This window comes from Haliaeetus albicilla, chromosome 1 (assembly GCF_947461875.1).
Source record: "Haliaeetus albicilla chromosome 1, bHalAlb1.1, whole genome shotgun sequence".
Taxonomy (NCBI): domain Eukaryota; kingdom Metazoa; phylum Chordata; class Aves; order Accipitriformes; family Accipitridae; genus Haliaeetus; species Haliaeetus albicilla.
Window position 1 is genome coordinate 56,300,568 of NC_091483.1, and position 13,911 is coordinate 56,314,478.

General features: G+C 40.2%; 1 protein-coding gene across 4 annotated transcripts in view; it reads left to right on the plus strand.

Annotated features, from left to right (window-relative positions):
- Positions 1-13,547, plus strand: part of CORIN (corin, serine peptidase) — a 167,010-nt gene extending 153,463 nt beyond the window's left edge. For all 4 annotated transcript variants that reach the window (XM_069790744.1, XM_069790757.1, XM_069790753.1 and 1 more), the window contains 5 exons: positions 2,968-3,017; positions 4,549-4,723; positions 8,016-8,287; positions 9,852-9,985; positions 10,446-13,547. In XM_069790744.1, coding sequence (XP_069646845.1) covers positions 2,968-3,017; positions 4,549-4,723; positions 8,016-8,287; positions 9,852-9,985; positions 10,446-10,628 — 814 coding nt within the window. In that variant the 3' untranslated portion in view covers positions 10,629-13,547. The remainder of the gene's footprint in view (positions 1-2,967; positions 3,018-4,548; positions 4,724-8,015; positions 8,288-9,851; positions 9,986-10,445) is intronic.
- Positions 13,548-13,911: the final 364 nt, after the last annotated feature.

Here is a 13,911-nt window from a genome sequence, read left to right on the forward strand (position 1 = left end):
TTTTCCAAGGTATCTGTGTATAAATCTCAGCGCATACTCATGTGAGTTGTTAAGATACAGTCTAAAATGATTTTAGTGTCTGCTACAACTGTAGTCTCTTTTGAGTCCACCATGTGAATCCTCAGGGGCCCATGGGGCCCATTCTGCTAGACTAACAGCATTTGAGTGACATAGAGGTGATGCCCTTGAAGCACCCGGACCAGACAGCTTCATTAAATCCCTGCTGACCAAGAAAGTCCAATAAGTACTATATTAGCAAAACCTGCAGCAAAATCTTAGAATCCTCTGCAGCCTGTGTAGTTTTGGATTCATACATTTGGAGTACCCACAGCTTCTTCAGCAGAAGCTATATCCACTTACAGTAGGTTTCCTTAGCAGCTTTTCTGGCTTCAGATGATGGTATATTCTTTTTAATTAACTTGACTAAACAGGTCATTGGTAATGAGAAGCCAGGATCTCATAGCTGAGACATTCAAAGTGTGACTTAGAGACTGAAGAGCCAATGAACTCAAACATCCAGGACAAAACTAGGAGAGCCACCTAATCCCCATCTGCAACTGCATTCTTCAAACAGCAGATGCATTGTGTCCCTGTTCTCTTTCAAATGCCTAGGAGATTTCAGAACATCCTTCTTCCATAGAAATTCCTTCTGTTTTACAAGGAAAGACTCTCTTGGCTAAATGCAGAGGTACAACGTGTGTGAAGACACAAATCTGAGGAATACACCTACTTTTCTTTTGCTTGGCTCCATTATTCTCTGTAGTCAAACTTTTCTGTAATGGCAGAATACTAAAAAGATTGTGTCTGCAAGTGCCTACTTTTGCTTTCCTACATCTCAGCTTTGTACTAGTTCTGGTTTACATCAGTATTTTCCCCATTCATTTAAGTTCATTTTTATTTTTTCATCTAGAAGGGCTATTACAAGTTGGTGCCTGATACTTGACAATTTTCTTTTTAACTCTTTTCTTTTCCTTTCTCACTGTCTCTTTCCACTAGCTTAATGGTATCTAAATGCTTTTCTCCAGGGTAATAAAAGAATAAACACCTTGGGTTGTGACCAGATGCAAAGGCAGGTTCACTATTGTATTCTGTTCAGTCACTGAAGTACAAAGCAGAAATTTCAAGGTACTTTGCCATGTTTGAAAGTGGTCTGCTAGGAAGTATGTGTGAAGGGATGGATTTGGAGCCTCTGAGTTAGAAGATCTAGTAGCAAGAGATCTAGTTTCACCCAAAGTACAAGTTAAAGGAGAGAAAACATCATTAATGAGGATTATTGATAAAGCTATTGCAGAAATGAAAGTTATCTGTAGGAACAGATGTTCCAGTCTCCCTGAATGCAGAAAATGAGTAACAAGAAGTGAGAAGCTAAGGCCATGCATGAAGAGTAAGGCTGGTTTTGTTTTGGCTGCAACAGGCATCCTGTCTAGATGGCTCTCACTGGCTGTGCACGCACTGCAGATCAGGTGCACCCCATATTGATCTCCCAGTCATCCCACTGGAGGACCTGCAGGCCTGCCTCACTTCGCATGTGCCTGGCTTGCTTTCTAGTATAAAGCAAATTGCACGGGGGACAATATGTGTTTAGTCTCTTCCTAACATGAAGCCAAGACAAGGCTCAGGAGCTGGGAAGTGCTTCTGAGCCCTGCAGTCTAGGTGTATTCATCTGAATCAACTTCAGCATGTAAAACATCAGTGCTGTGGAGTATGTTGTATGTTTAAAGGAGCTGTTGGGCTCCTGGACTACCAGGAACTTGGACAAGAACTAACAAATGGACCACTAGTTTCATAAAGTTTTGATAAGAGGCAATGGCACAGTACAGGCTATGCACACAGAAAAGCCTGAAGTTACGTCTTCTAGAGCTGGCTATTTGATAAGTCAAAGAAATGAGTGTGAAACATGAGCGTGGCTGGTCTCAGTTATATTCTGTATTTTATTTTTTTTATGGAGCACAAATACCCCTCAAAATTGTGCACAGAATTTTCTTCCCTGAAGTTGGTTGTCTGTCTCTAGAAACAGAGTTTTATGGTCTGTGTTTTCAGGAACAGAAAGTAGACTAATTTGCTTGTATATGAATGGGGTATATGCAATGTAAGGGACAGAGGTCTGGTCAAATCACAGATTCAAGCTAATCTGATGAGCTTGCTGGCACTCTGTTGTTGTGCCCACATTAGTATCTATGACTTAAAATCAAATACAGCCTCTTTTTAGGTCGTTGCAATTTTAAAGATACTGCCTACCTACTGAGATTACAGCCTTCAAAGAATTACCTGGGAAACAGCTAACTTGTGTATCCAGTCTAATTTAGCTCTGCATCTGTCTCAGGAAAGCATGTATATGGTAGGAATGAAAAAGTGGTGGAAATAAAAAGGCAGCCAGCTAGTTGAGCAACAATGCTCACTGTTTTAACAAGGATCTCCCTTCCTTTGACAAAGAATCACTTCTTTCCTCTCTCATCTGAAAATTTTCAACGGAAATGATAATTTTTTGTTGTTTTAATACTTACTTTTGCAAACTTCCTGGATTTTTTCAAAACACCCAAGCTTTTAGGGCATGAAAGGTCATCTGTTATCAAAGGTATTTCAAAGAAAATTCTATCCTTCAGCTGTAAGGAAGAGGAGAATAGCAATATCTGTCCTGTCAGGTGCCATAAATTAAGACTTGACAAACTGTACCTCCCAGCTGACCTCAGAGCTGGATCAGTGCCCAGAGAGCAAGGTAGTCTGCCAAATATGTAGAACCCACTCATGAAATGCATTGTAAAGCTGAACTAATATTTTGAATTATCTCCAGGCAGATGCTGGAAACCATGTATGATCTGGCATAAGAAGTTCCTTCTGTTTCTTTTTACCATTTGGGGGAATTTTTAACAGCTGGTTCATGAATACAATACCTATGTTGATTTGCAAATTACCAAAAATTACATCAATTAATTGAGATTTCCACCATGTTCTTGTTTCAATATTTAGACAGATGTGTCGAAGCAGAAGCAAAGTGGCTCTCCTTTGCACTAAAGAAGGTAAGAGAGAAATGTATATAAAACAAAGATGTTTTTCAAGATGTGTTAAATTACTTTAACAAATGCAGATGTTTAGTGCAGATTCATTCTGAAATTTGACTAGACTTCTGCAACATCCAGTTTTGCATTGGTTTTTTTTTCCCCTACTCTATTCAGTTTCATCAGCTTTTCTTATTTTTTGACTACGAGGCTGTGTATTGCGGTAGCCCAGTCCTGCTCCCACAAAATAAATTTTGTCAGCAGTCAGGTTCCAGAAATTCATTTGGTAAAACTTCCTACTGAAAATATCCTTAACCACCAGAGTGGCTATCTGCTTGGGAGTTCAAGCTGTAATCTGTTTAGTTGTGAAGCTCAAGGGGACAGAAGAACCTGAAGTAGAAAGCTACAAACCAAGTCTGGAAGCATAGCAGATTGTGCAAGTTTAAGCGGTTTGAAAATGCAGAAATGTTCTACAGACAAGGAGAATTTTGCTGAAGAACACTTAAATTAGGAATTAGCTTGACACAGGGAAAACTAATCACAAAGCATGACCTAGATTTGGGAAACTAATCAAAACATTTACTACTCTTATCAGAAGAAAAACCAAAACCCTCATAGGAACCTGTCAAAAGTGTTTGCTTCTGACATATGTTGCTTTAAGTACACTTAAAACACTTTGCCCTCTGAAGTTAAGTGAACACAGTAAGAATTACAAGTTACAAATAACCATTGCTCCAATTTATTTCTTCACCACTAAATTCCCACGGATATATGCAATGGCAGCTTACCCTCCTTTGGGAGGCTGCTGCAGAAACTGGTGGTGTTCTTCTGTTCTCTAAATCAGACTGAGTATAAACAGGATAAATAATGTCTGCCATCTTACAAATCCAGAATATAAAGTGAAACGAAAGTGAGGGGCTAACTATTTCAGAAAAGTAACTATCTAGCAGATGGGAGTCTGGTATAATTTCCAGTAGAAATAAAAGTAGATATAAAGTAGAACGGACAGATTACTGGAATGTCTTCAGATCTTCAAATATTCTCCCTTAATAATTTCCACAGGCAAAGCAAGCTTGGTGCCATGTAGCTGAGTAAACAGTGTGACATTCACTTCACACCTGGCTTAAGAAAAGCCTTATTATTCCTGAGCAGCTTTTCCAGAAGCAGTTCTTAGGGACAGGACAAAGTAGCCCAAACACACTGCTAGCTGACAGAAAGACAAGGACGCAAACCCAGGACATCTTCCCAAGGGCAGCCTGGTAACTCCTGAGAGAAAGGAAGTCAGGATCCCAAACTTAGCTTGGTTAATACTTCAGGCTGAGCCGGTCAAAGTTAGTATCAGGAGAGCAAATCCCAATATTAAGGAAGGATGAAAACAGCTCAGTGTGTTTGCTATGACTGTGGTGGTGTTGATGACTTGATTTACTGTCTTGCTCAGTGTAATTTCATGACTCTGTTAATATCGTTCTGTGCCCAGTTTTCTTGCAGAAGGTCTTGTATGCACTGCCTTTGTGGTCATGATTAACTGCCTTCTGCATCTGTTCCTCACTAGACTGCGGCCGTCGCCCAGCTGCTCGCATGAACAAGAGGATCCTTGGTGGTAGGACCAGTCGCCCAGGCCGATGGCCATGGCAGTGCTCCCTGCAGAGTGAGCCAAGTGGACACATATGTGGCTGTGTTTTGATTGCGAAGAGATGGGTCTTGACAGTAGCACACTGCTTTGAAGGGTGAGAGGGTTCAAACAGTTTTACTGTTCATAAAAACTTGCACATGAGAATTACCAAGTCCTTCCCCCTTTACCAAACACACTGCGGGTGGGTGATGACCTTTGCAGAATGGCACATCACAGAGGCCTGGTTTAAGAGGCTAAAAAAGAAAGTAAATGGTGTAAAACGGCATCAGCTTAGGCTTTCACATGCTTTATTATTCATTGCGGGCGGCTCTACTGATGAAAGCTAAATGAAGATGCCCTGACATTCAGCAGGAAACGGGAAAAGGAAGAAGACCAAAACACTAATCCTATAGCTGTCATACAACTGCCATAGATTAAAAAAAATCATTCTGGGCACCAGCATAGAAATGACCCTGGAAAAGTGCTGTGGCCATCAGTAAAAATAAAACCTGAGTATTTACTCACAGTGCAACTGACATATTGAAGTGGCTGCCTTTTCTAATTATAAGGACTCCACTCCTTTATTAGGATTGCAATCATTAAAAAGTCAGTATCTGAGGCCCTGTGGTGGATGGACAGTCTGAAGTGCAGAGGAAGTTTACATGTCTTAGGAATTGTCTTGGTCATGGTCAGCTTTTTGGTGCTAACAAACATTTGTTTTTAAGTTGGGTTTCCAAAGATAATTGAAATATGTGTTTTCTGCTGTAGTTAGCAAGTACTTTTCTGCTACACAGCTGTCATCGATGCTTAATCCTGCTTTAAACTGGTACTTGCTCACTGGAAATTATTTTAGACTCCACTAAGCACATTTCTTTCTGTTCAAGCCAGCAGAAATTCTGTGGTAAGCAAGTATCTCTTGACTGGTATTTCTTTATAACATTAATCGTTCCCTTTTTCAGTAATAATTTCATCTTTTTATTTCTGAAACACTGAGTTCTTTGGTATTTGTTGGGTTTTTTTTTTCTTTTTTTTTCCTTTTTTTTCCCCTGGCTCTTTATGGAACTTGTGGTAAGGACAAAGTTTGTGGCTTTTGTGTCCGAGCCAGAAGACGTCAGGCAGGTGATAGTGCGCGTATCTCAAGGTGTGAGGCTACTAACTGAAATGCTAGAGGAAGTGACATTGGAGAGACCTCAGTTCTGACTATCACATCATATCAAGCCCTGAGGATGTTCAAGAACTGATTCCATTCAGAGAGAAGAAAAGTAATAACCAGAAACTTCGAAGAGTAACCTAGATAACCTTCCTTCTAAATTAGCAAAGTGCTAAACCTGAATAATACAAACAAGAATATTGTATTTATCAGATTTTTGGGTCCTGCACAAGGAATTTTTCTTCTTTCCCCATCTGTTTTTAAGTAAAGCTAAGCAGTATCTGGAATATTTCTTTACCTTTGGAAGAACATTTTCTGGTGATCTAAAATAAAGGGTGGGATTTAGAGGTAGATCCTTCAGCAATATGGGACTGCTACTGAATTTCACGGGTAAGAGATATCTCTCATTAGTGAAAGATAAGCACAGAAGCTGTGAAATTTATAAAGTAAAAATTCTCCCATTTTTGTCAAATGCAGAAACACTGCCACTACACTTTGGAGCCGTTCATTTATGCCTCATTCAGGGCTATGTGAGCTCAGAGTATTATGTGTAAAAGGTCTCTTTTGCATTTGTATTCTGAATGCCTTAAAGTACTAAGATATTTTGGTTTAATAATTCATTGAGGAGTTTTATGAACTTTTTTCTCTACTGCCTCTCTGAACAGAGGTGAGGGTATGTTCCCAGTGGCCTGAAATCTTTAAATTCTTCATTTGTATAGCTTGATACAGCAACAGCAAGATGATTCTTGATCCCACAAAGCTTTCTTGATAAAAGTGTTTAAAAATTTACCAAACCACCAGATAAGCCAACAATTAAAACAGATGCTCTAGTGCTTTAGACAAAATGCTCCATTTTGTGAAGTATTTTTTGAAGTTCACGTGACGTTTGGGATACAAATATGAGAACCATCTAACAATAATGCAGCAGAAAATATTAATGCAAATAGTCGTATGAGTACTTGTGGAGGGCATAAATGGAAAGAGCTACGTTACACAGCGTGTCCTTTGCTAGTTTTATTAGACTAGTCCCCAGACTTTTGCCAAGATTGTTTTGAAATGCATTACACGAAAGCATCCAAGACATTAAGGTTTTTTTCTTGACTGTAGGACAATACGTTCTGGCTGTGACTGCTCATTGCTCTGAGCAATGCTTTTTTGCAGTGTTCATAAACGCAATAGCTTATGAATATTCTTAGCACTTAATACTGTAACTTTATGGAAAAACTCACAAACTGATCATGATGGTAAAATGATCATTATAGTCTGAAACACCAGAATTTTCATGCAACTCAAGATAAAAATAGCCTTTATTTAGCAATCAAATCTCTTTCCAAATTACAGAAATTACAATCCTGTCGAGTATTGTGAAAAAGCTGAATTTTTGCATGCTGTGATTTACACTGCTTTAAGTTTCAATCTTGTCAAATGTTCTTAGTTACATGGAATGGTCTTTCATCAGTTGTTGTGAAAAATGCTCACTTTTTGGAGGGTTTTTAGAATTACAGACTAATTAGGAACCTGTGACTTATCATATGACCAGTTATGATCAAGAGATTACACCCTTGAAGTCCTTCATAAAGTCTTTGTTTTTCTCATGTGGCTCAACAGACACTAGTTCAGTCTTCCCACTTGTATCACATGCATCATTTTTCTAGTGATCTTGGATATTTACCAGAAGAGTCTTAAACAACTGTAAGAGTCAAAGTAACCTTTGATTTTAGGCATACGAAGTATGCTTGGCACAGACTGAATGCCAAATAAATAAGGGGCTTTTCCCATGGCTATCATGAAAGATTTAGTTTTCATGATAGAATTGCTTCTTGGAGACTCCTTTGGGATTTCAGTTAGACTTACTGCTGTCAGGAGCATACTACTGAAAATAGTCACCCCCGAGAAATTTGTACACGCCTACCAGTGAGCATGTGAGCACCTAAAACTTGGGCAGGATCCAAGGGGTCATTCTGAGAGCCTGTGGTACTTAATACAGCAACTAATAGGTGGTTACGTATCTTCTGAAGGTGTGCGCTTTAATTCGTTTGGTAACATGCAGGAAGGAAATGGAAAGCATTGTCTTTTGTTGCTCAGCTCGTAGCTGTACGTAGTGATGCTTAAGTGTTTGTTTTTTCTTGTAGCATTTGTATGCGCAATGCTTTGCAAAGCGCAATGTGCAAAAAATCAGCCAGAAAGAAATTCTCAGGTATTTCAGCTCAAGAGAATCCTCTTGATTGAAATTTCCCATTTTCCCTTTTTTACACAGGAGAGAAAATGCAGCTGTTTGGCAAGTAGTGTTTGGGATTAGCAATCTTGATCATCCATCAGGTTTCATGCAGACCCGATTAGTGAAGACAATTATCCTTCATCCACGCTACAACAGAGCAGTTGTAGACTATGATATCAGCATTGTGGAACTAGACAAGGATATCAACGAGACAAGCTATGTAAGACCTGTCTGTTTGCCCAGCAAGGACCAGTTAGTTCGGCCAGATACCTACTGCTACATCACAGGCTGGGGACACATGGGCAACAAAAGTAAGATGAATACTTCTGGGACTCTTGGAAAAACATGTTAACCTTCTACTGAGTTAATCAAATAAGTGATCCCATTACAAAGCTTTATCCATTTATGCTATTACGGGACATTATTAAATACTAGGGAACTGTAACTATTCATGGAAGGATCTACATGTGACTAGAGCCTAGCTTTTTCCAAATCTGCAGCCTGAATTTATGCTCCTTAATCCTTATTAGACAAGTGGCTTGATTTTCAAAATTGTTGAGGATCTAGAAACTCCTATCAAGAACGTCACCTGAATTGGTTTTCATTTTACTGGTTTAGGTTGTATTCAGAACTGTATTGAGAAGGTATCAGATCATCGGGGCGGGGCAGGCAAGATTCAGTGAAAGCGGAAGGCACTGAAAGCATTAGCATACAGGCTGCACGAACCTTTTCTTTAATCAACACTGTGTGTCACAATTTGGACTTGTGACACGATTTATTCCCTCCACGCATAATCACAAGTGTTGTTTTTGTCGCTCTGAACAGAAGGTGTGTTTTCTTGTGCTGGGGCCACTGCAATCCTTGGGTTCCATGACAAGAACAGTTGTGTTATGTAAATATTTGTTTAGACAAAACAATTCTGTATGCATCATATGCAAATTATCCTGGCCCCAACCCTGTTAATGCTCTAGCTATTGTGTTTCTCCCTTCGCTATTATAGTAATTGCTAGGGAAAGCCATTGTTCTGTACACTGGAGAAGAAATTTTTCCTTTGAACACCCCACCCCCCCACCCCCCCAATGCTTTTGGACCACTGGTAAGTGGAAGATTCTTTCTCTATTGTGGTTTCAGCATTGGTTTTAAAGGTTTTGTGTCATGAAGCATCAAAAACGATCATGGTTACACAGCATTTAGTACTTCATGCCCTAGGTTGAAGAACTTTCCTTAGAAGTTCAGCTTGGTCAGCTGTTTAGACTAGGAAGAAGTCCTTTATTGTCTCCTGAATGCGCTAAAATAATTTCAAAAACCTTTGAATTCTGATTCCCTCTAAGATACACTAAGTCCAAGTTACCCAAACATAACTCAAAATGGCCGTGATTATACCAAGCTTTACCATTAGAGACACTGAGAAACAGGGAGATCCTGCCATGGAACAGTGAGTCAAACCTCTCCTCCTCCTCCTTCACATTACTATTTTCCAGCCAGTCCTGCCCCCATCTTCAAAGTCCCACACCTTATCACATAAAGGTGCTCTCCCCCTCAGTCTGTCAGTGCGAATGCATGTTACATGGCAAGTGTCACACCAGTCCCCATGTGCCTGGTCCTTCTCCAGAATGCAACACATACACTCCTGGCTCAGGAGCATGACAGTCATGAATCCTGCAATGCAGCACTGCAGAAACCCACCTGCTTTCACCTTAGCTTTGTGCGAAAGGGGGATTCTTCTCTCCTTACATTTTATATATGTGTATATATATAAAAGTAATATTTGTTTTCTATCCTAATGGAAATATTTATCATATCTCAAAGAGGCATCATAGCTAAGTATTTGCGTGTTTGTGTGTGTATAGTTTAATGTGTAATTCTGTTTTTCAGTGCCTTTCAAGCTTCAAGAAGGAGAGGTTCGCATCATTCCTTTAGAACAATGCCAGTCATACTTTGACATGAAAACCATCACCAGCAGGATGCTGTGTGCTGGCTATGAGTCTGGCACTGTGGACTCTTGCATGGTAGGTCTCTCTCTAAGAAGAAACTCAGCCAGACTTGCTTTTAGAAATCAAAGTACTATGATGTTTATTAGGTATAGCATACTTCATCTCCTATAGGAATGACAACAGTTATTTACATATTTTAACCCCACTTTTATTATTATTGGTGTAATCAACTTCAGTTTATGATAATGAAATGCTTCTTGAAGACTTTAAGGTTCATCTGTATTGGTTAACAATTAGATTGATTTTTTTTTTTTAATTTGTACGAGCCTTTTGCAGGCAATTTTTTGTACAAATATGACAGGGAATAAATACTGGTAATGCTGTGTGCTGCTACATTGTTCAGCAGAGCAGCCCCTTTTTACAGCTGAATTACTTATTTAAGGCAAATCGCTGTAGGAACTGAGACATAGCTTTAACCCTATGACTGCTGGCCATGGGTAGTCCCTATAGATAGTTTTTTTCTTTCATGTTGCAGGGTGACAGTGGAGGACCGCTTGTGTGTGAGCAACCTGCAGGACGCTGGACTTTGTTTGGTTTAACATCTTGGGGCTCTGTCTGCTTTTCCAAGGTTTTGGGACCTGGAGTTTACAGTAATGTGTCACATTTTATTGAGTGGATTGAAAGACAAATATACATCCACACCTTTCTGCTAAACTAACTCCAGATGGTAAGAATTGTGCTGACAGACAAAAGAAAAAAGGAATCAGCACTTCAACGCTGAAGATTTTGCAATCCAGAAACTCTGTGAAAAGGAGTTTCAAGCTCTGTCTATTCTTGTTGTAGAGCTATGGAATATGAAGTGTATGTTAACGGTAAACCCTCCGCTGGTGAACATACTTTGGGGTAGAATTAATAATCCTTTTGACTTTTCTTTTAACTGTGTTGTGGTGCTATTCCAAACACAGCAAAAGGTGTAAAAGAAAAGAATCAGCCACTTTCTGCCTTTCAGCTATTCAAACTAAGCAGTAGCACAGACTAGAAAAACCTTTTTAGATAACCTGTTTTAATACCACTCAATTAGTAGCATATGCATTTTCACTCACTTGTTGTCATGAGGAATGAACTTGGTGCATTCAGACGGCACTGACAGGACGTATATTCACAAGGGCAACACCAGGCATGGCCACACCATGTGCTGGAGGGCGCGGGAGAGATCAACCAGTTTGTACGTCCATGTGGCACAGAGTACATCAAAGTACACGTGCAGATCTCCAAAGGTGCACGGCGGTGTGCTGCTGGTGTGCCTGAGCTAACACAGTCTGTCCCTCAGGGTGGCTAACTTGCATGGGCATAACCCTGTACCGTCCTGACTCCACAGCTGCTGTTCCCAGAGCTAGCCTGGGTATCTCTGCAGGGTGATGGAGGGACCAGTAGGCCAACAGCCCTATAACTACCACTTGAGGCACCCGAGACCAAAAACTTAGACACTTTGGACAGTTTCTACCATGTAATTTTCTGAAGCTTCCACTGTCTTAATGTGTCCAGGAAACACCCATGTCTTGACAGCACTACATTGACTAGCACATTTATCAAACCTATGGCCCATGGGCTTTTTTCCCTATTTTGAATACTATGTTCAGCCTATAAAGTGTGCATTGACCATCTCCAGCCCTCTAAACATGTAACAGGGTTGGCAACGCCACTGCAGCAGTTCCTCCTCCTACAGTCAGCCACATCCCAAATACTGGGAAACTGGGTATTTTTGGATAGGTCTCTTCTAGTATCTTGCATTTAAAGTTTCATTTTGCTTAGCAAGATTTAAACAATTGGGAGAAAGAAATCTGAATGATAGACAACTTGGATTCCAGCTTCCATTCAACTGAATATTAGAAATATGTTAGGCAAAGTACAACAGCTTCATCAGCAAAGGCTCAAAGAGCTCCGCTCAAGTGCTTGGTAGCCTGACAGTGGAGTGGTCTGTGCAGAAGGTAGGAGGCTAAGCCTTGACTCCCAGAGAATCCGGTTAAAAAAAAATTTATAATGGAGCATGACACCTCTTTATGGTGCTAGAGGGGAGGTGTGTCTTATCAGCTGCTGTAGGTGCCGTCCTGTGCAGCTCACAGCTTTTGGGAGGCCAGAGCAGGAGGAGTCAGGAACCCGAGGATTACAGGATGAATTTCACCAGGGAGCAATGCAGTTAAAAATTTGTGTGTTTTCAGCGCTGTGCCCGGTCCTCTGTGAATCCAGCCTAAGGCATATAATTACCCTCTCTGCTACCCCTGGCATGCTCTCATGACAACAGGGCAGGACTTTGACAATAAGATGACTGCCATATGTGGAAACATGCATTAAAAGAGCTAACTAAGGGACATTTCAGGTACTATTAATCATGTTACAACTAATCTACATAGATCTATTTTATCTCTTATTTCCATATCTTCTCCTTTAACATGCCTAATGTTAGACATACTAGACAGCGCTCTAGACACCATTATTAATAAATATTCAATATTTATGTTACAGATTCTGAAACTATTTGAGTATTGTATCACTGTTTCATGCTCAGAAAGAAAACCCTTCTAGGCTTTGCTAGGTTTGGGTTGGTTTTTTTTTTTATATATTAAAGATTTCGTTTTTACTATAACCTATAAATGCTCTTCTTCCCCCAGCTATAAATGAGAGAAAGCAGCTGTGGCCATGTTTTACCAGTGCAAGCAGATTACAGATGAAGCAGGTTATTGATGCCCTTGCCTCAAAGATATGGAAGCTGGAGCTCTCAGTCCCCCACTTCAGGTTTTCTCTGGGGCCAGGATCTCTACAGCTGTAGGGTGGCACCGTTCAAAGTCCCGAAGCCAATTACGAAAAGTTACCAGAGTAGGGGGCCCAGGGGCTGTCAGAGCCAGCCCGCCCCGCCGTCCATCTGACGTGTCTGGTGACAGGCAGGTTTCAGTGAGGTCTGTTTTCCAGAAGTAAAAACAAAGAGGTGCTGTTGTAAAATGAACAGCCCAGTCTGATGTTACTCTACCAGATGAAGTGGTTAGCAGCTTTGAATTTTGTAAAGCACTGGCGTACATATAATCATTTAATGTAGATATTAGCATTACCAAATGATATGTAATTACACATTTTAATTAACTGGGTTTGGCCTGCCACCAGTTTCCAAGCAGTCCCTCCCAGGAAATGAGGGAGAGTCCTGCTTAAACATACGGTCCAGTCCCCTCCCGTATGGGATCAGTCCTGAAAGAAATTACAGGCTGAGCCCTATCCCAAACAGCTTTAGGAGGGAGCAGTTGGGTCTTTTCCTTTCCCACAACTGTCTGACACAACATTCCATGTAAAGAGGAAATTTGTAATTTTATAAATGTATTTTTATACTGCCTTTTTTATGTGCGCACAAGAAATAGGCAAACATACTCCTCCTTCTACTGTATCGAGCCTTTCCCTGTGTGCTGACATAACGGCTATGATCACAATTAACGCTGTTTTCTCTTACAAGTTTAGCCTCACTGTAAGGTAACAATTGTTGGTTTTACTTCTACCACAGCTGTAGCTCCAAATGGAAGCAATGTCACACAGTCAAGCAGATGTATTTCTTTCTAGCTGTACTAATAAAAATTTACAGTAATTTTCCAAGTAACTTCTCTGTTGAAAATGTGTTTTAATCTTTAGAGAGAGAGAGACTCCATGACAATATGGAGGTGTGAAGTTATAAGTTTAGCAATAATGCCTAAAAATAGCCTTAAAAAGGTACATGCATACGCTTATCTAGCTTTTTTTAAGCAGCCCTATTAGCACTACAACACTTGTGCAGGTTCTGGCACTACCAGCACTCTACAACTTTTATTTTCTTCTGCATGTATACTTCAAGTGCAGAACATTGCCAGGAATACCGCTGCCAACAACTACTTTGGATTGAAAAATCTGAAAAACTAAAGCTGCAATCAAATTTCTCTGTTCTATGGCTTTCCTCAGGAATACAATTAGTTTGAAATAACCATCTC